The 19,886-nt window shown below is 49.0% G+C and overlaps 1 protein-coding gene across 2 annotated transcripts in view; it reads left to right on the top strand.

The window, feature by feature from the left end:
- Positions 1-2,686: 2,686 nt before the first annotated feature.
- The window catches only part of RAB6A (RAB6A, member RAS oncogene family), a 32,859-nt gene continuing 15,659 nt past the window's right edge, over positions 2,687-19,886 (top strand). Inside the window, exons 1-2 of one of the 2 annotated variants that reach the window (XM_050333510.1) lie at positions 2,687-2,949; positions 19,618-19,676. In XM_050333510.1, coding sequence (XP_050189467.1) covers positions 2,880-2,949; positions 19,618-19,676 — 129 coding nt within the window. In that variant the 5' untranslated portion in view covers positions 2,687-2,879. The remainder of the gene's footprint in view (positions 2,950-19,617; positions 19,677-19,886) is intronic. The other variant, XM_050333509.1, reaches the window with a different exon arrangement.

The following is a 19,886-nucleotide window of genomic DNA, read 5'->3' as shown; positions in this document are numbered from 1 at the left end:
AGCCCCCATCTCGGGGCTGTTCCTCCCGGGTGGATCGGCTGGAATTTTGCGTGAGGACTGATTCCCGCTCCGATTGCTCTTGGCTGGAGCTGTCCGGGCTTCCTGGTGGACTTTCTCCCTGCAGTTCATCTGAGTTCATCCACGTGGCAAATCTCCTCCTGCCTTTGTTTCCTGGAGGGAACCCACCCCACCTTTGCTCCCTCCTCCACGACGCAGAGGACACAGATTCCCAGCTCCACGCTGTGTTTTCCCGGCTGGTGACAGAAGTGCCCACGTGGATGTTGTCCTGCCCTTTGATCCCACCTGGCAAGCCCCAGGCAGGGGGAATGAGCCTGAGCTGGGTTAAGGCCGGCGTTCCCATTCCAGAAAACCTGGGCTTCTCCTCCCAGGAACTTGGAATCCCCAGAGGGAATTGGGGAGAGGCTCCTGTGCCCGGAGGGGACTGGCTGGGCCTGTGTTTTTGGGGAAGTGGTGATGAACACCACCATTCACAGCACATCCAAGATGACTCTTCCATGTCCTCAAATGCTGAGTGCCCATGGAATGGGGCTGCACCCCTTAATTCCCACTCCCCCCTCTCTCCATGACAGCATCTTCCTCCATCTCCCCTGCTCTCGATTTTCCCTGGATACAAAGATAAATAGTGCTGCTCTTGGCAGCTCGTTCTGGTGTCTGAGCACCCTCCTGTTGGGAACATGGCCCTTATTTCCAACTGGAGCGTGCCTTTCTTTGCCTTTCGGATGTTTCCCAGCCAGGGAGCAGAATCCCCTGTTGCAGGAGCACAACCTCCCAACCTTTCTGTGACATTTGGAAAGAGAAGCTGAGGTGACTCAATGATTTCCTTTTTTTATGTAATGCGCTAAAAAAACCACCAGGCAGCTTTTTCTACTTTTTTTTTTTTTTTTTAAAGGCTTCCCAGGCTGCAGAGAGAGATTGTTTCATCCATCCTCTTCTGCCTCGCTGCAGGTTTCTCCCTGCCAGGGAGCTGGATGTGCCCATACAGCTGGAATTTTGGCACTTGCCCCTCCTCCAGCAGCTCCCTGGAGGAGCAGAGCTGTCCTGGGAGAGTTGAGATCCAGCGCCTGGAAAAGAAGTTTCCACTTCTTTCAGGCTTGTCCCGTGACAAAACCAATCCAAAAGTGTTTAAATACACCTTAGAAGAAAACCTCTGGTTTTCTGTGTCTCCTCCTCTGCCTTCAGCCGTTGTTCTTCCATGGGATCTGCGGGAAAGATCCCGGAATCCACCCTGACACATAAACAAGGGCAATATAGGTATTTAAAATTTGAAATTATTTAAGGCAGTGTGGATTCCCCTTGGTGCAGGAGAGCAGCCACACAACTGGTGTGGAAGTGCTCCTAGATGCTGGGTGTGGAGCTGGAGGTGAGCTCCTGCTCAGATCTTCAGTAAAACTTGTTTAAATTTAATCACCTGGTTAAAGACACCTTTTCCTCTGGAAAACCTACTTCGTTCCATGTGGAAAATACCCTGTGGAGGTTGTTGAGTAGACTGTGAGACATTTGCACCAACATAAATAGGACCATGGGGCAGGAGCTCTTGTCATCCAGCACGTTCTTGTTTCAGTGGGATATTCAGTGGGAGCAGCAGGTGAAGCCCCAGGAAACCCCCAAAATCACATTTTGTGTTCACATTCCAGCCAGAGAATCTTGATCGGGATGGGATTGCACCAGTGTGGGAGAGGAGGGAGCAAGGCTGCACTGCCAGGAGACATCCCAAATCCAACGTTTAACCAGGAAGGGCCAGGACGCAGCTGGGAACTTCCTCATGCGCTGAACCTCGAGGGCAAAATAGGGAGAAACGGGCAAAAAAAAAAAATAGCTATAAAGGGAGAGCTGGCCCCAAGGGTGGAACGTCCCTTGCAAAAGGATGAGTGGGAATCATTGACCTTCCTGGAAAGTGTCACCCTGCTCTGAGGGGATGTGCTGGGGACATCATGGAGCGAGGGTGTGCGGAGATGCTCCTCTGAGAGGAGTATCCGTATCCATTTGGGATGAAGCCCTTGGTTTGAGGGGCTGTGCTGGTTCCTCCCTGGGGCCCGTGTGGGTTGGGCGCATCCCTGTGCTGCGCTGACGCCAAGGCTGTTTTCGGTGACGTGGTGAAAAGGGGTTTTATTGCAGCTGGAGGACTGGTGGGAGCTCCCACAGCAGCCAAAATGGCCCAGATCTGTGCCAAAAAGGGCTCCGAGGGCTGGATTCCCTCTGCTCTGGGACACGCTGGGGGTGCTCACCTGGAGAAGGGGCTGGGGAGACCTCGGAGCCCCTTCCAGGGCCTAAAGGGGCTCCAGGAGAGCTGGAGAGGGACTTGGGACAAGGGATGGAGGGACAGCACATGGGAAACGGATTTACATGGGCAAAACACAGCGTTAAATGGGATATTGGGAAGGAATTCTTCCCTGTGAGGGTGGTGAGGGGCTGGAGCGGATTTCCCAGAGAAACCGTGGCTGCCCCTGGAAGCGTCCAAGGCCAGGTGGGAGCACCCCGACCCGGGTGGAAGGGGTCCCTGCCCGCGGCAGGGGCGTCGGAACGGGCCGATCCCCGAATTCCCTGCCGGCCCGCCCCATTCCCGCCCCGTTCCCGCTCCGTGAGGGCGGGAGGCTCCCAGGGCGCGTGCGCGGGGCGGGCGGAGCGGCGGCTCCGGGAGCGGAGCTTGGGAGGGGGGGGAGAGCGGCGGCACCGGCACAGACACAGACACCGACACAGACACCGGCACCTCCGCGGGCTCCGCAGCCCTCGCCGGGGAGCGGCGGCACCGGCGGGAGGACGGGCAGGAGCGGGAGGAGGGCGCAAAGCAGCGGGAGCGGTCGCGGGTCCCGCCGCGGGGAGCGGAGCGAGCGCGGGGCGGCGGCGGCGGCTCCTCCATCATGTCGTCGGGCGGGGACTTCGGGAACCCGCTGCGGAAATTCAAGCTGGTGTTCCTGGGCGAGCAGAGCGGTGAGTCACCGCCCGCCTCGGGCCGGGAATGGCGGGGGGATCCCTCCGGACACCCGCCCGACCTCGGGGGAGCAGGAGGGGACCCCACTCCTCACCCTCACTGACACCCACCCACCCTCGTGGGGGTCCCTTTCACTCCCGTCCACCCGCATACTCTCACAGGGGTCTGAGAGGATCCCCCTCCTCACCCTCCTGCCTTCCACCCCTCCACCCCTATGGGGGGTCTGAGACTCTCACCCTCCTCATCCTCCCTGGCACCCACCCAACCCTCCTGGGGGTCTGAGGGGATCCCCCTCCCTCACCTTCCCTGACACCCACCCACCCTCACGGGGGTCCTGGACACACACATACCCTCCGGGGGGGTCTCAGAGAATCACCCTCCCTGACACCCACCCACCCACCCTCACGGGGGTCCCTGACACCCACCCACCCTCCTGGGAGTCTGAGGGGTTCAGCTCTGGTTTAACCCCCCCTCCCCCCCAACCAAAGCCTGTCTGATTCAGGAACAGTTGCTGATTCATTTGATCCCGGCCCCTCCGGTTTTTTGGGGGAAGGAGCCCCAATCCTCGCTGTTTTCCGTGTAAATACAGCGTTTCTCCATAATGGAGTTCTGTCTTGGCAGAGCAACGCTCTGAATATTTAATTCAGCCAGTGAGGTTTTCTTCCCTGTCTCTGGAATGAAAAAAAAAAACCAAACCACCCAACCTCAACGCTGTCTCCTCCTTCCTCAGCGGAAGGCCTCTCTCTCCATTACTGCATTCCACATTTTCCCTTGCAAGAGTTTTCTGATTAAAAAAAAAAAGGCAAAAAAAAAAGCTCCTTTATCAGCTGCTTTGTGTAATCCTGGTGAGATACTGAGCGATCTTTGGCATGATGAGGAGGTGCAGAATATTTCTGTCTCAGGGCGGGGTATTTGCTCCCTCAGCCACCTTTGGTCTCTGTGTGGGAGATGATGAAATACTTGGATTTTTTTTTTTTTTTTTGGGGGTGCCAAATGACTTAAAACTTGATATTTCCTCACTCATGTGGATGAGTTTGGTCATTAGGCTGTTACTGAAATTATTCACCTATACATCGGTTGTTTTCTTTAGTCTGTTTCTTTAATCCTTTTTTCTTCTGTGGTTTTGGGGTTGAAACAGCTCTTTTTCATATCAGGAATTTCGAGAGCACAAGTGCAACTTGGGTATTTATTATTTTTTTGAGGGGATAAGTCACCTGATGTACTTGCTGAGGTGATGTTTGGCCAGCCATTTTATGAGGATTTTGGAAGAGGGTCATGTGTAGAAAATGCTGGTTTGTCGTGGGGGTTTTTAGTTTGTTTGTTTGCTTGTTTTCCCCAGGCATTTGACAACAGGAATTTTAAATATTAGCAATGCATTTGCAAAATATTTGGCTTGTTTTCCTGTATTTCTGAGCTTCAATATCCCGAAGCTTTTCCCTCCCTGGAAGGTTGTGGCACCCGGTGCAGATCTGAAATCTCAGCAGCTCTTTTACACGTGCCTTTCTCGTCTCTCGCAGCAGACATAACATCAGATATCTCCTTCCTGTAGGGATTTTTTTTTTTCCCCTCTCAGCTCCTCATCTGTGTTTATACTGGGAGGTTTTAAATAATTCCTGGCCGCAGCATCAAATCTAGGGAGGAGAGAAGGGGTTCTGTGGGTACAGCAGAGCAAGATGCTCCTGCCTGGATATTCATCCCTGCAACTGCTGCCTTGGCCGGAGCTTGGGGATGGGTGGGAGCTGCTTTGAATCCAGGGCCTGGCCAGCAGCTGCAGTCCTGCCTTTGTCTGGGATGCCGGGGATGGATGATTCCGTGCCCGCTCCGCGCTCGGCGTGTCCCTGCATCCCGTGGGTGCTGCAGCGTGGGCACGTTCCCACACGGAGCTCGGGGATGAGTCTGTGCTGGAGACACGGCTTTTCCTGAACCGAATCTCCTCAGATGTCTCTGCCATGATGTCATTCCCTGCCATTTTTTTTTTTCCTGCCCAGAGGGAGCATAGCTCCCATTCCAAATAACCTTTGGAAATAATGGCAGGAGAATCTCTGGTGCTGCAAAGAAAGGGAGCCGGGGCGGGCTCTGCTCCCACCTTTGTTGGGAAGGGCGAGGGAATCGCGGGAATGAAAGTTTTTTTACAAAAGCAGGTTTTGCTCCTGAGGGGGTCTTTGTACAACTGTTGCTCTGGGTTGGTGCATTCTCTCCCTGCTGGGCTGCAGGGTTTGTGTGCCCTGGTGGAAGGCCGTGGGTCAAGGTATCCCACTGGTGCCCGTGGGGAGGCCGAGTGCTCCTGCTCCACGCGCATCCAGGGGCTCCAGGATGAGGAATGGGATGTCACAAAGGGCTGCCAGGGCCACGAGCTGCCTCAGCAGCCAGAGCTGGGCACAGCCTCTCCAGCAAATGCTGTGGCTGAGGAAGTCTGCACTGGAATTCCTCCCAGGCTCTGCAGTGGTACAGCCTGGGAATGTTTTATTCCCGGCTGGAGTGGGGTTGCACGGTGGATGCAGTGCCTGGTTTTCTCCTCTCCCCTCAGCCATGTTGTGGGAATCCAGTGCCGTATTCCCGTGGACTGCAGTGATCCTGCCTCCTCCTGCTGTTCCCCACTGGCTGCAGGTTCTTTTTCCCGTGCTGAGATGCTGATTTTCCCTGCTCCTTGCTCCCCAGAATCTCCAGGCTTTGTCCCCAGCCCCTCCCCAGCCCAGACTTGCCGCATGTGCTGGGGGAGCATCACGAGCCTGCAACATCATCCATGTCCAGCCAGGAGAACCTTCTCCTCTTTCTCCTCCTCCTCCTCCTCTCTTCCCATCCCTGATTTTTTTTCAACTTGCACCAGCAACTTCCCCAGCGCTCCCCTTAATTGAATTACTCTCCTTGATGATTGAAGATTATACAGAGTGTAGCAGTTTTAAAAATGCTAATCTTTGCTGAAAAGGCGAAGGGAGAGAGCTCTGTGCTGGGGGATTAGGTGGAGCTATTGTGTGTGGGCAAGTGTGTTTCTTGCTGCCTTTCATCTGCTTTTATCAGGTGGGTTTTATCGGCCCTTAATGCCTCAGGCTTGAGGAATTCTGGTTTCTGGGTCACACACATCACCTGTATTGGGGGGAGGCTTGCAGAAAATGCGATGCAGATCCAAATATTAATAATTATCGCATGGCAACACCTCTACTTTCCCATAATTTGTTTGGATTGAGTGGGCAGAACTGAATGCAACAGAAATATTTGAGTTTCTGCTGCAGCTTCCATGGGGTGAGCAGGTCTGAAGGGCAGCGGCGTGTCCAAGAGAGCCAAAGGACTCCCCGTTACCTGTCCCTGTGGTGACATTTCTGCACCCAGTGAGGCCCTGGAGAAAATGACAACCATCTCTTTAGTCGGGAAGGGAGAGTTTTGATGTTGAAAAGACGGGTGCAGGGTAGTAACTTGTGGACTGTAACTGTCTGGGGAGCTCTGGGGAGCTGTGCTGTTGCGTAACTGCTGGTCCAGGCCCTGCTGAGCTGGGTGTGTTTTATGGGAGGGCTGGAGAGCTGCGGGTGCTTCGCGTGTAACCTGAAGCTGGTGTCACCCTGCTCACGGTCCTGCAGGGACTGCCATCCCTCTGCAACTTGAAACTCCCTTGGTTTTTAAGGAATTCTCAGCTTACCTTCTCCGGAGAGCTGTTAGTTTGTCCCGCTGGTGGTTTCAAAGCTCATCCCCTTCCCGCCTGTTTAAAATTCCTGGTGTTGGTTTTTCCATTGGATATTTGGGGTTGTGTTTGGACTGTCTGCATTTCCCAGGAGTTGTTGAACTTGGGTTTCTCGGGTGCACATGGAATATCAACAGTGCATCCCAACAAAAGGGGAAGTCAGGCAGAAACACCAGGGTGGAGGAACGGCGTGGATGGACCAGGAGCTCCTGGACAACCTGAAAGCCAAAAGGGAAGCCCACGGAGGGTGGGAGCAGGGACAGGTGGCCTGGAAGGAATGCACAGGAATTGCTGGGAGAAGAGGAGGTTCCAGGGGGACCTGAGAGCCCTTTCCAAGGCATAAAGGGGCTCCAGGAGAGCTGGAGAGGGACTGGGGACAAGGGATGGAGGGACAGGACAAGGGGGAATGGATTCACATGTGGACAAAGCACAGGGTTAGATGGGATATTGGGAAGGAATTCCTGGCTGGGAGGGTGGGCAGGCCCTGGCACAGAGAAGCTGTGGCTGCCCCATCCCTGGGAATGTCCAAGGCCAGGTTGGAGCAACCTGGGCTAGTGGGGTTGTCCCTGCCATCCCAAACCAGTCTGAGGTTCTTTCCCAGTGCAACCAGCTTGGGGTCTGATCCCTCCTCACTGCCCTAAGGACCTTGAATTGCACCACTGCCCTTTTTCTCCCTCCCTTCCTGCAGCAGTGCCTGTCAGAGAAAAAGGCCTCAGTGTTTTGTGGTGCCTGTTCTCGTGGTGCCTTTTGATCCCTTGGCTATTTGTGGAAGCCTCTGAAGGAGCTGCATCTGTTCTGGAAAGGAGGAGTAGCTGTGCCTTCCTGCACTCTGCTATCTCTTCTGTCTGTAGCTGAGAAACAATCTGGGATTTTAACCAAATGATCATCCTTTCTCTTGGTGTGACACAATCTGTTGAGGGGTGTGGTTGGTACCTGGCACTTGCTCCAGGCTCTGCAAAGCCCAGGTCTGAAGGTTTTGGGGGAGGTGTCAATGGGATAATGGAGAAGCAAAGGTAAGGAACCTCCTCTGAGGCCACCTCAGCAGGCGATGGAGCATTTGGGAATTATCAGAGCCCTTTTTTTTCTGCTTCACTGATAGTTTAAAACCTGTTTCCTGTAACCAGTTGGGGAGGAAATAGCTGCCTTCTCGTTACCTGGTAATTTAGTGCAGATGTTTAAAGGCTTTTTGTTGCCTTCATGCACATCCAAGTACCTGTTGTGCTCACTGATGATGATAAAACCCCAAATAACCACCCCACAACGAGCCAACTAAAGCTCTCCATGCGTTGAGTGTGGCTCAGGAGGAATCACAGCTGGCTGTCTGAGACTTTCCATGTCAACCTCCCAAAATTCACCTGTGAGTCCTGCAAACCTGGTGATCCGTGGGTGTTTCTGAAAGGATATGGGAATGCTGACCCGTCTCTGGGATGGAGCAGGGGAGAGACCTCAGAGGTCGGTCAAGGGTTGGACTTGATGCTCTCAGGGGGCTTCTCCATCCCATTCTGTGGTTCTCTAAGAGCCCTGTTTTGAAAATGAAGTGATGTAATCAAGGTGATGATGTTTTTGCCACGTTAGTAGAAATTATTTATGGTTTAAATGAAAAATGGGTGTCTTGGCAAACAAAACGTTGGCCTTGCTGCGAAAGCAGAATTTTTCAGGCCCCCTTCGCTTGGTTTGTTCACTGAGCTTAACACAAGAGTTGAAAAGCCAAATGGGTTCTTTGTTTTGCCCTCAGCACAAACCAAACTCTTCTGGCTCTAACATATTGAAAGGCCCAGGGCCAGTGAGCAGTGGAATCAATTCTTGTCCAGCAGGTATTTACCTTTTATGTTCAAACCGTGATGTGAGCTAAATATGTTTTGGAATATTGGAGTGATATTGGAGTGGAAAAAAAAAAAAAAAAAGACTTTTTCTGTGTTTCAGTACTGTTTAACTCTTATCCCAATGCATCACAAGGAAAAAGATAATCTGGGAAGCAAGATATTATGTGGAATTAAATGTCAATAAGTTCTCGCCCCCAGTGGGAGCTCCGGGCTGCGGAGCCCCCCACTTGCTCCTGGCTGCCTCCTGGGAAGCCTGGAAAAGGGAATTCAGCCTTCCAGTTGGGAAGGAAGTCCTTGCTCAGCTGTCCAGCACAATGGTGTGTTTGTTGAATTGGAGTTCTTAGAAGGGAGGAGGGAACTTTCCTTTTCTTGTTCCCTGTCAGTGCATCCTTTCTGCTGGAAAACCGGGATGGGTCCGTGCCGCCGGAATGCCAGAGCACGGTTTTCTGGGTCCCTTGGACCTGTGGCATGCCCAGGGTGATGCCAGCTGGTTTAGTTCCAGCGGGAAGCTGAGGGGCTACGTCCTGGGATGTCTTGGAGTTTGACTTCCAGAGGATTTTTCCGAAGCCAAACACAAAATCCCGAGGTGAAAAATTCTGATGGTGATTAGAACCTGACAAAGGGGGGATGTTCTCCAAAGTCTTTTCCTTCTCTTTGGGCATTTTTGCCCATGGCAGTTGCTTCCATTTTAGTGCTTGGATTTGGGGGCTCGTGGAAGAGAATCCACGCCTTGAGTGGCTGCCAGCATTCCCTGGAGATGCCACCCAGCTATTCCGAGCTTCACAGGCTCGTGGTGTTCTCTCAGCCAGACTTGTGTAGGTGTTCCCAACACACGGAATCCAGGCTTTGCTTTACATCCAGAGCGTGTTTGTCCAGGATGGAAAAGGGTCGGGAAGAAATGCCGGAGCAGGTTTGTGGGAACTCCAAGGAGAGGGGCCCTGGGAGGGTGGCAAAGCTCCAAGCAGTGCCTGATGTTGGATTGCCAAGATCCCTGTCACTCTGAGCTTCTCCAAGGGGTGCAGGGAGCTGGGAAGAGAGAATTCCCACTCACAGGGTGGGAGTTTGGCCCTGCAGAGGCTCTGGAGCTGCCCAAGAACTCTGGAGCAGTGGGAGTGCAGGAGTGTTTCTCTGCAGCTTCCTCTGGTCTAATGGGGGTGTTGCCTTTTCTGGGAGTAGGAAATATTCCCTCATTCCCGTCCTGCCGGCACAGGAACGGCCACAAGAACCCTCCCTGGCAGTGACAGGAGGATTTCATTGAGTTATTTAATAATCCCAGACTGAAGGGATCTTACTGGATGGGTGAAGGAGGAAGTGGAGGGAACATTCCCTTTCCAAGGAAGTTCTGCCTCCTTTTAGGCTTTCCTGGACAGCAGTGTCCAGGTCTCCATGCTGGAGCTTTGCTGCCTTCTTTGCCTTGTCCCTGGTTATTTTTTCCCTTCCCCTTGTTTGCTGCTGAAGCAGGGGTTTTTTGGAAGTTGTGTCCTTGGCTCTCTCCAAATGGCTGGAAAATCACTGTCCCTGCATAAAAAACCAGGCTGGCTTTACTGCTGCTGGTTGGGATGAAGCTGGAGGTGAATCCCTCAACAGCTGGACACAGCTGGACTTTGGTGTGTCATTACAAGGAGATCCTTCCCTCTTTCATTCCCTGACCTTGGAATGTACAGAGGCTTGGTCTTCCAGTTCCTGTGATCCCTTCTGAGCTTCCCAAGCTGCCTCTTGATAGCAACCCTTTATCTGCTCAAACCCTAATTATGTCCCAATCCTGACCAGGATTCTCTTCCACTTTTTTTAAATTTTTTTTTTAATTATTATTATTTTTAATATATTTTTTAATCTGCTCTTAAACCACAATGTGCCTTTTTTTTTTTTTAATTTTTCTCCCCCCTGACACTGCATAAACAGCAGGCAGATCAAACACTCTGTGTCCCACAAAATTGACCTCTTTATTTGGATGCTGTGGTGCAGCAGGAGACTTGAAAAGGAGCTTTTCCCAGGGGAAAAAATAATTTAAAAAAAAAAAAAAAAGCTTTTCCAATTTTGTCTCACCTGCTGCTTTGGGGTTAAAATATTTTCCCCCTCCCAAGAAGTTTCTCTCTGTGGGTTTGGTGGACTCTGGGCTGTCACAGTGAGTCATTTACAGGTAAATAGAAATTCCTTGGCCTTGGGAATGCTAAAATGTCACTTGAAATGGGTGTTGTGGACTTGCACAGCTAAGGATGAATCCAAGCTGTGAGACCTGGATCCCAGGAACAGCAAAGTCCTGGGAAGGTCAGAGATCTGGTCCCAGATCCCAGGAAGAGCAAAGGCTTTCCAGCTTTACCTTTTGGGAAGTGCAGGAGGGGAAGAAATGCCCTGCAGGAGATGTTTGGATGTTTTGTTTCCTGTGCTTTTCCCTGGGTTTGGTGCTTCTGAACTGCCTCCTGAAACACAAGAACCAACCTGTGGTGCACTTAAAAGTTGTTTGTTTGTTTTTTATTCAGAACAGCCTGGAGATCCCAAATTATCTTCAGTTTTCATTTGCCCAAGGAATTGCCCAAGATGCAACCAAATCTTTTCTGTGTGTCTTAGGAAATATTAAACAGGAACTTCACTGCTACTCAGTTCCTTCTTCCCTCCTCCCCTTCCTTCTTTTTCCTCCCCTTCCTTCTTCTCCTTTCTCCAGGCAGGAGATGCAATGATGTTGGTTGATAATCTGATAATACAACTGTTGTAATTTTTCTGACTTCAGCTCATTGGATTATCCTCAAATTATTAATTCACGTGGGGCAGGGGGAGATTATGTGGGAACAGAGGACAGAGGTTGTGCTTTGGAGAGGATGGAGAGCCCAAAGAAATTTCTGGATAACTCCTGGAAGTCCAGGTCTGTGCTGGGCCCTTTCATTCCAGGCTTCTTTGAGGTTCTTCTCCAGTTCCTTTAAGGGCCCTGAATCCAAGATTTCTGCAATATTTTGAACAGGGAGCAGGAGAATATTGGCTTTTCCTCGTAGGGAGCAGGAACCCCTCTGGGAAAGGCTTTAATAAAGTGGAGTAGAAATAAATCCCCTCAGATCCTGGGCTGGCTTTGGAGCCAAGAATGGGAGGAAGATGCTCAATCATTTCATGTGTGCAGGAATAACAACAGTGGGGAAATGTTGCTGAATGAGCACTTTGGGCAGGAAGGATGAAGCTTAAATTTATGGGAATGTTTCATCAGGGGACTTCAGGCTGTTCCAGTTGGAAGGGACCTAAAATGACCATTTTGGCCGAGCAGTTCAGGGTGAGCTTTCTCCAATCCCCTTCCTTAAGGATGCAAAATTCAGGGATTATGTTTGTTTTGAAGGAAAAAAAGGTAGGCAAGAGCTCACCCGCCCTTCTGGCTCTGTTCATGGTCTGAATAGAATCTCCTCAGTGTTGGGTAGCTGAAAACACCTCTCTAATGAGATAATTAACCCCTGCTGAGCTGTTTTTAAAGACTCCTTGTCCTGTTTGCAGCATTTAATGGATATTTTCTGTATATTGACTCTCCTTGGATTAGTCAAACCCTTCTGATGCAATTGCTGGAGCCACTTTGCCTGGATAGTTCCCAGGAGGAAAAATTCTCATTTTATTACCTGAAGAGAGAATCAACTACTTAGTCTAGAAATTTCTGGAAGAACTTTCCATAAAAGTTCATAGGATATCACAAATAACTTGTCAGATATCAGTGTCTTCTAATTTTTTCCATAATAAATTTTTAAAATAATATTTTAAAAATCATTTTAATGAGTGACCTTGGTTTTCCTTCGTGTAGATGATGTGTAAGGGGCATCTCAGTCCATGTAACTGGTCAGTGATATCTTTGATTTTCCCTCCATTTGGGGCCTCTCCTGAAGGACAGAAGATGCTGTTTTAGTTGTGAGAACCGAAATGAAGGTGTTTTATTCACCCCAACGATCCCACCCCGTCCCTGGGAGTGTTCTCCAAACATTCCTTGAGCCCTGAGGCCGGGAGAACCTTTTCCCAATATCCATCCTGAGCCTCCCTGGGCATCCAGCTGTTCTTTCGGAGCCTGCATTGACTTTTAGCCCCCTGACTTGCTGAGAATATAAATTCCATGGAATATTTCTCCTGTGGGATTTGTAGAACTGTTTTCCACGTGTTATCCAGTGCCTGGTTCAGCAGTGGAATTGCACAGGATTTATTCATTCTTTTGATTTTTTAAACTGAGTCTTGTAAACCCTCAGACTTGCAGATCCTGGTACCTCACACAGGCAGCTATTCCCGTCTGGAATGATGAGGACCTCAAGCCAAGATCTAAGATCATTCCTCCTTCCTTTCCCCCCATCATCCTCCAACTCCTGCCTCCCAAATCTGGGCTAAAGTGGGTTTTTTTCCCCACATTCTGGATGATCCTCAGTGGGGTTAAAGCTGAGTCCAGAAGGGGGGGCTTTGCAGGAACTGCTGCTGTTCATCGGCTTGGAACCAAACCCACTCCTGAGGTGGTTTGGGAGGAGCTTCCCAAGAACATCTCCCAGTTTTTACTGAAACTCTTCCTCCCAGCTGAGTTGCTGGCTGGCTCCACCTGGAATTCCCAAGTCTCCTTTGGTTTTCCTTACCTGTGGAGTTCTTGATCTTCTTGTTACCTTCATTTGGGTTTGCTCTTCCTCACGTGAAGATTCCAGCAGTCCTGCTGCTATTCCCGGGTTTTCCAGGTGTTCATTCACCCATCATCACAGCATTCCCAAGGCTCTTCTCCCAAGCCAAGAGCTCCTGGTTTTCTTGGCTGTGGGAAGTGGGAGATACTTCCTGGCTCTGCAGAAATCCAGACAAGGGATTAGACCCAAGGCTTAGACTTGAAAATGAATTTTTTTCTATTTTTTTTTACTTTATGAACAGAGTAATGAAATTATTCTCTGTAATAGATCTGCTCCTTCCTGTTCAGCAGTGAATGAGTTACCTCTTTTTTGTTCTTTTCTGCACTGTGGTAAAAAAAACAACCAGTTTTCATCTGAAAAACGTACAGTTTAGGCTAAATTGTTTAAAAAAAAAGCTCCAGAGCCTGTAACCTGGAGTGGTTTGGAGGTTCAGGGTTTGATTTTTGCCTGAGCAAATGGAACAGGATTTGTTTGCCTTGTGCTCCTTCCTGCATTTCCCAAACTGGGAGGAAAAGCAGAGCTAATTCCAGCCAAACCTTCCAAGAGTTAATGAAGCTATTTATCACCGGGTATTTTTGGGCTCGGGGTGGATCCCAGAGGAAATCTTCCCTGGGCATTGATAATCAGGGATATATTGTTCTACTTTTATCAACTCTGCCAGTGCTGATTAGGATTGTACTTGGTGGGAAAGAGCCGTGAGTGTGTCAGGAAGGTTGGAACGAGTTTTTATTGATTTCTGTGAGCCTGGCAAGCCCTAAATATATAAATAATTATATATATAAAAGGGGGCCTTGTCCAGCTTTGTGTGTCCAGCCTGTACCTCCTTCCTTGGAATCACCCCTAAAACATCTGGCTTAATTTATCCCTGAGAAATATAAATACCAGGTCAAAACCATCTGGCATCTCCCTCTGGAAAAAGTGCAGTGCTAAAAAAAAAAAAAAAAAAAAAAAAGTGGGATTCTGACATGTCTAAAGGAAACAAGCAGGCTGATGATTTCAAACCCAAGGTGGGCAGGAGAAAATAATGGGTAATAGAAAATAATGGATAATAGGAAATAATGGGTAATAGAAAAAAGATGGGTAATAGGAAATAACGGATGATAGGAAATAAGGCATAATAGAAGAGACATTTCCCTGCCTCTTCCTTTTCCCCTTCAGCTCCTGCCAGGCTTTAAATACAAGTGACAATTCTCTGCTTCTCTTGCTGGTTTTAAAATGCCCGGAGCCGGGAATCAAACACATCCATATGGTGCTGAACACTCGGAGCAGAGGCACAGCAGCCTTTTATCCACTTGTCCTTCAGCATCCAGCTGTCAGCTGGGAAAATCTGATTTGTTTTGTTTTTTTAAGCTGTGGTGGCTGGGAAAAGGTGGGATCCTTTTGGGGAAAATCACACTCACAGGGAGTTTGAACAAGATGGTCCTCGAAGATGATCCTAAATTTTGCCCCCAAAATCTGAAGGAAAGCCAAGTGGTGTGTAACAGGAATTAGACCAGGAAAAACCATCCAGTGAAATTAGGAATTTGAGGAAGAGCACAGCAGTGTTGGAATGTCTTTGATGAACTGGGCATTCCCAGTTACAGGGGCCGAGGCACTACCAGCGTTCCACAGGTTTAATCCCAAGTGTGTCACTCCAGATGTGGAGCTAATCTAAGGATTAGGGCTTCGACTTTAAGACACCAACAGCCTCGAGCTGGTGGGTTTGGAAAAGAGGGGGAATAAATCCCCTGCTCTGCTGATTTCAGTGTTAAATTTGATGTAAAACCAGGCTGGGGGAGGGGGGTGTGTGTGTGGAATTCCAGGCCTTGCTGGACACTGGGAAAAAAACACTTTCTAGGTCACAAAAGTGCCCCGACCTCCATTTCCTCCTGCCTGGGATGAATTATCGTGGAAAGCAGCACGGGAGGAATGAACATTAATGAGCTTTTCATGCTCACTCGTGTTTTCACAGCCACTCACCGAAGTGTTAATCACTTGATTGCTGCTTGGTGCAGGGAAAAAGGGGTAATTGGGCCCTTTTTGGGAATGCTGGGAGTGAAAGAGCAGGAATGAAAACTCTTGTTTCTTGGGGGTTATTGCCCACAGTTGGAGAGACTGAGTGGAACTACAACCCCTTTTGCTGTGATGTCACCTGGGGTGGGACTAAATTAAATGTGGAGTTGCTTCTCAGCAGCAAGGGCGGGGCTTTCAGGCCCTGAATGTGGGGATGGCTGGGATTAATGATTTTTAATAGAAATAGTCTTGGAATAACTGTGGGGATGGCTGGAATTAATGATTTCTTGCTGGCTAACAAATGGAAATGGAAAACTGGGAAAGGCAGAGCAGGCCTTTCCCTAGGAGTTCACCAAGGTGCTGTGGGAATGAAGCTGGAATATGGGAATCCTCCAGGGCCAGTCCCTGAATTTGCCCCGTGTTTTGTGGGGACGGGCCAACGATTCCCAAGCTGAGAGAGCTCCAGGCAATCCCTGAAACCAAAGGGATTGATCCAGGCCTGTATCAAACAGTTTCCAGCAGCCCTTTTAATTACAAGGGACAATTCCCTTTTAATTACAGGGGACAATGAAAGCTTTGTCGTGGTGGTGACCTGGAAAAAGAAGCGTGGGATTGGCAGGGATTCATCCAAGGTCGGTGGTTTGACATTGGGATCGATCCTCTCTGCCTTCCTGGAGGTGCTTTGGGAGGGAGGATGCCATAAAATGGCACAAATAACTGCCAAAACCCCCCTTTCTGAGGTGGTTTTCCTGTTCCCTGTCCTCCTTTCCCCCTAAAATCATGGACAAACTGCTACCAGGAATGAGACAGGAGAGAGATTTCAGGAAGAACGGGATGGGACATCTCTGATTCCACAAACAGTGTCGGCCCCACCTGGGTTTTGTTTGACCCTCTGTGTAATTCCCTAAAAAAACCAAAATTCCTGCCCTAAAAGGCCCATCTTTATAACAGCACAACAATGGAATTTCTAAGCTGAGCTGGGAATTAATTCTCCTCAAAGAGGTTGTTGGAGCCTTTTTTTTTTTTTTGGGGGGACATAAAGGAGCCTTTGCTGGATGGTGAAACGCAGGAACCACTGAAGTGGCACCAGAGCCACTTTGCACAATTTTTGTAGTGTTACCAGGACAAAATGTTCTTATTCCCTGGGATCAATGGGAGCAGCCTCTCATTCCAGCAGCCAGCCAAGCCAGCCTTGGAAAATGGAGGAGGAATAGACATTAAATGCTGCCCTTTGCTCTGAAAAAAAAATTAAACCCTACATTTTATATATATATTTCTATATATTTCCCTACAAATCTCTGGTGATCCTTTTCATAATTAAAAATATTTTTTTCTGCCAGACTCTGTAATTTTAGCTGTAAACAAAACTACTTAGAGGGGTCCAGGGATGGATTTCCAAAGGTTTATCCTTTGCAGGCTTTCTGCTGCCTTTTTTTTTTTTCTTGATTTTATTTCTTAATTTATTGAGGACTTAAGGATGCAGAGCGTTGTGCTCAGATGATCCTCTGGTGGGATCTCATCTCCCATCAGGAAAGAAAATGCAGGATAAAAGAGGTTTGACAGCAGAGCAGGAGTGGAATCAATAGAGGGGGAAAAATCAGGGAAAAAAAGAAAAATGAGGGAAAAACCTCCTTTAATTCGAGCAAGGAGAGGCCTTTTGGCCTCTGCCCTGGGGATGGACTGGGTGCCATCCTCAAACTCCTCACTGTGGCTGTGGATGAACTGCCTGGGAATTCCTTTGGATGAATCCTGTTGATAATGAGTGAGTTTTGTGTCTGACTTTGGGGGAGCTTTGGGTGCAGTTCCCACAGTTTGACAGGGAATTTTGTCAATCAGTTAATCAGTGAATGAATTAAAGCAAGTTGGATCTTCGTTATCCGAGCCTGGGAGAGGGGAGGGGGAGTTTTCCAGCTCTCCAATGAAAAAGCTGGATTTGCTGATCGCTTCTAAGATTGTTTTGCTCCTCAGATATTGTTGTTTGGGTTTTTTTTTTGCTGATTGCTGAGACTGAAGTGTGACCTTTCCAGAGGAATCCTTGGACACGATGTGTGAGAGAGGCAAACATTCCTACAGGGAATGGAAAGGGCTGTCAGTCCTCACCCAGCCCGAGGGGCACAATCCCAGATTTCCTGGGGAGGTCTTTCCTGACTGTTCCTTTGCAGGCTCTGGCAAGGAACGTCCTCCTCCTGATGCTGTGCTGGCAGGGAATGATGGCAGGAATCACATGGAACGACCTTGGAATCTCTCCAGCGGCTGCTGTCGGATCAAAGCCGCGGGAACCACGGGATCGGCATCGATCCCGTCTTGCAGATGGATGTTCCTCCTGAAATCCCTGCCAGCCAGGGGCTCAGCACTCCCAGACAAAGGGCATCCATCAGCCTGACTCCAGGAGCTGAAGGCTTGGAATTCAGCTCTGGTGGGAACGTCACAATTCCCATCCTTTAAGTCACTTCTTTGGGCTGGAGAGGGACTTGGGACGAGGGATGGAGGGGCAGGACACAGGGAATGGCTTCCCATGGACAAAGCACAGGGTTAGATGGGATATTGGGAAGGAATTCCTGGCTGGGAGGGTGGGGAGGCCCTGGAATAGATTTGCCTAGAGAAGCTGTGGCTGCCCCATCCCTGGAAAGTGTCCAAGGCCAGGTTGGAGCAACCTGATTGAGGTGTGGAAACAAAGGGTTCCTTTGGATAATCACTCCTTTCCTTGGCTTCCCTCTGCTTCCAAAAATTCTGAATGCCTCGGATGGAAATTCCTGCTGTGGAATGACACCTGACAACTCTGCGTTCCAAGGGAGGGAGGAGGATCCACTGCTCTCATAAATAGGTTATTCCAGAGTTTAATCACCTCCATTTCCAAGTTCATGCCTGTTCTGGGAGGACTGTGCTTGGAATTTCAGCTGTTAAATCCTGATCTCCAGAGGGAAAAGCAGCTGGAAACCCCTTTTCCTGGGCACTGGGTCACTTCTGTCCATCACCTTTCAACTGTGCAAACTGCCTTTTTTTTTTTTTTTTGCCTAAACCTTCCTGCTCAGCTCCTGAATTGGGATTTTTCCCCTCATTCCCAGCATTTCCTCCCTTACCATTGTTCCTCCAAGAATAATGTTATCCTTATTTTTTTTAATTATCCCAACAGCACCACAGGAATATTTGCTGGGAATATTTGCCTTATTGCTGACTAATTCTGCCCTGGACATTGTGTTTTGTGTGGAATTTTTTCCAAGGGATTAAATTATCTCACTGGGTTAAAAACAACCGAAATCTTGCCTGTCCCATCTCCTTCCTTTGGGCAGAATCCCTGGATCTGAACTGGTAGCAGAGGAGCCCCCTGATTTTTTTTTTACTTGTTCCCTTTAATTATAGATAACAATGGGAACTGGGAGCTTTCACTTCTGCCAGGATTTAAAGAAGGAAAAATGTCCCTTTTTCCAGGATTTTCCAAGGGGGTTGGTTGATTTTTGATTTTTTTAAAAAGCAGGGCTGGAATCAGAGCTGCGAGCAGTTGGAATTGATACCGGTTGGATCTGGTGCCTGTCAGCATTCTGGTGGGAATGTCTGCTTGGAAAAGTCTTGGATGCAAGTCCATTAAAGCCACTTCATCCAAATGTTTGTTGGAGCAGATCCTTCAATATAAACAAGCCCAGCAGCACCTTATTGTTCCCTTCTCTCTGGGAAAGGAGGGAAGGGAGGGCAGGGAAGCTCCAGGAATAAACAGGATACTTTTCAGGTGTATAATTTATGGACAGACTCCATCCAAGACGCTTCAGGTACAACTGGAAAGGGAAAAAATTGGCTGGAATGCTTCAGTGCCCTTCAGGGTTTGTGACTTTGCAGAGCAGATAATTCCAGGGCTTTGATTGGAGCTGGAAAGAATTGAATTTGTCTGTTTGCATCAGTGGCCACGTGAGGAAAACCAGTTTGTGGTGCTGCAGATCAATCCCTGGGATTTACAGCCTGTGCTGGAGCAGGAAGGGATTGGATTTGCTCAGCTGGGATCCCGGAGATTTTGGTGATGAAATCCCTGCACCACAAACCAAAGAATCCTCACAGGGTGGTTTGGGCAGGAAGGGACCTTAATCTTGGCTTAAATCCCCTCCTGTTCTCCTGCTGGTCCCCCTGGCAGAGAACTGAAATCCCAAGGGATCTTGTTGATCCCTTCCAGGTGAAGGTGTTGGAGAAGGAAAAAGTTATCCATAAAACATGAGTGAGGAGAGCTTTTTTTTGATAATAATTCGTTTCAAGGACTGTCAGACCTGGTAAATTTGTTCATTTAAGCTCAGCTCACCTCTTTGAATTGCCTGGTAGAAATTCTTTCCATTTTCATCTCGAGTCACCAATATTTAAGGATAAAACTGATGCTTGGGAATGATACAGGGGGGAAAAAAAAAAGTGTCTCCCAGAGATTTTGCAGTTGTAAAATCCAAGAAGTTGCTCTTTTCCTTGCAGGAAGTGTCACTGCACTCTCTGGATCTGTTGGACACAGTCAACCATTTTTAAATCACTTGCTTACAGGTGGAATTGTTCCTCAAATCCATGTTTGGTTTTGTTGTTTTTTTTGCTTTTTTACAGTGGGGAAGACTTCCTTGATCACCAGGTTCATGTATGACAGCTTTGACAACACCTACCAGGTAAATGAATCTGTGTAATTGCCTTGTCCACGTGGCTTCCAAGCTAGAAAATCATAGAAAACAGAGGGAAAAAAAAAAACATTCAGAAAATGAGCTTTGGGCCATTCCAGGATTGTTCCAGTCATTGTTTCCCGCTCCCAGAATTCAGGATGAGCTCGAAAAGGTGGGAAGCTCTAAAAATATTTGAGTTTTCCCAAGTGTGTCTCTTGT

This window comes from Myiozetetes cayanensis, unplaced genomic scaffold (assembly GCF_022539395.1).
Source record: "Myiozetetes cayanensis isolate MyiCay16 unplaced genomic scaffold, myiCay2020 scf5-8, whole genome shotgun sequence".
Taxonomy (NCBI): Eukaryota; Metazoa; Chordata; class Aves; order Passeriformes; family Tyrannidae; genus Myiozetetes; species Myiozetetes cayanensis.
This window is presented reverse-complemented; position numbering and strand designations above follow the sequence as displayed.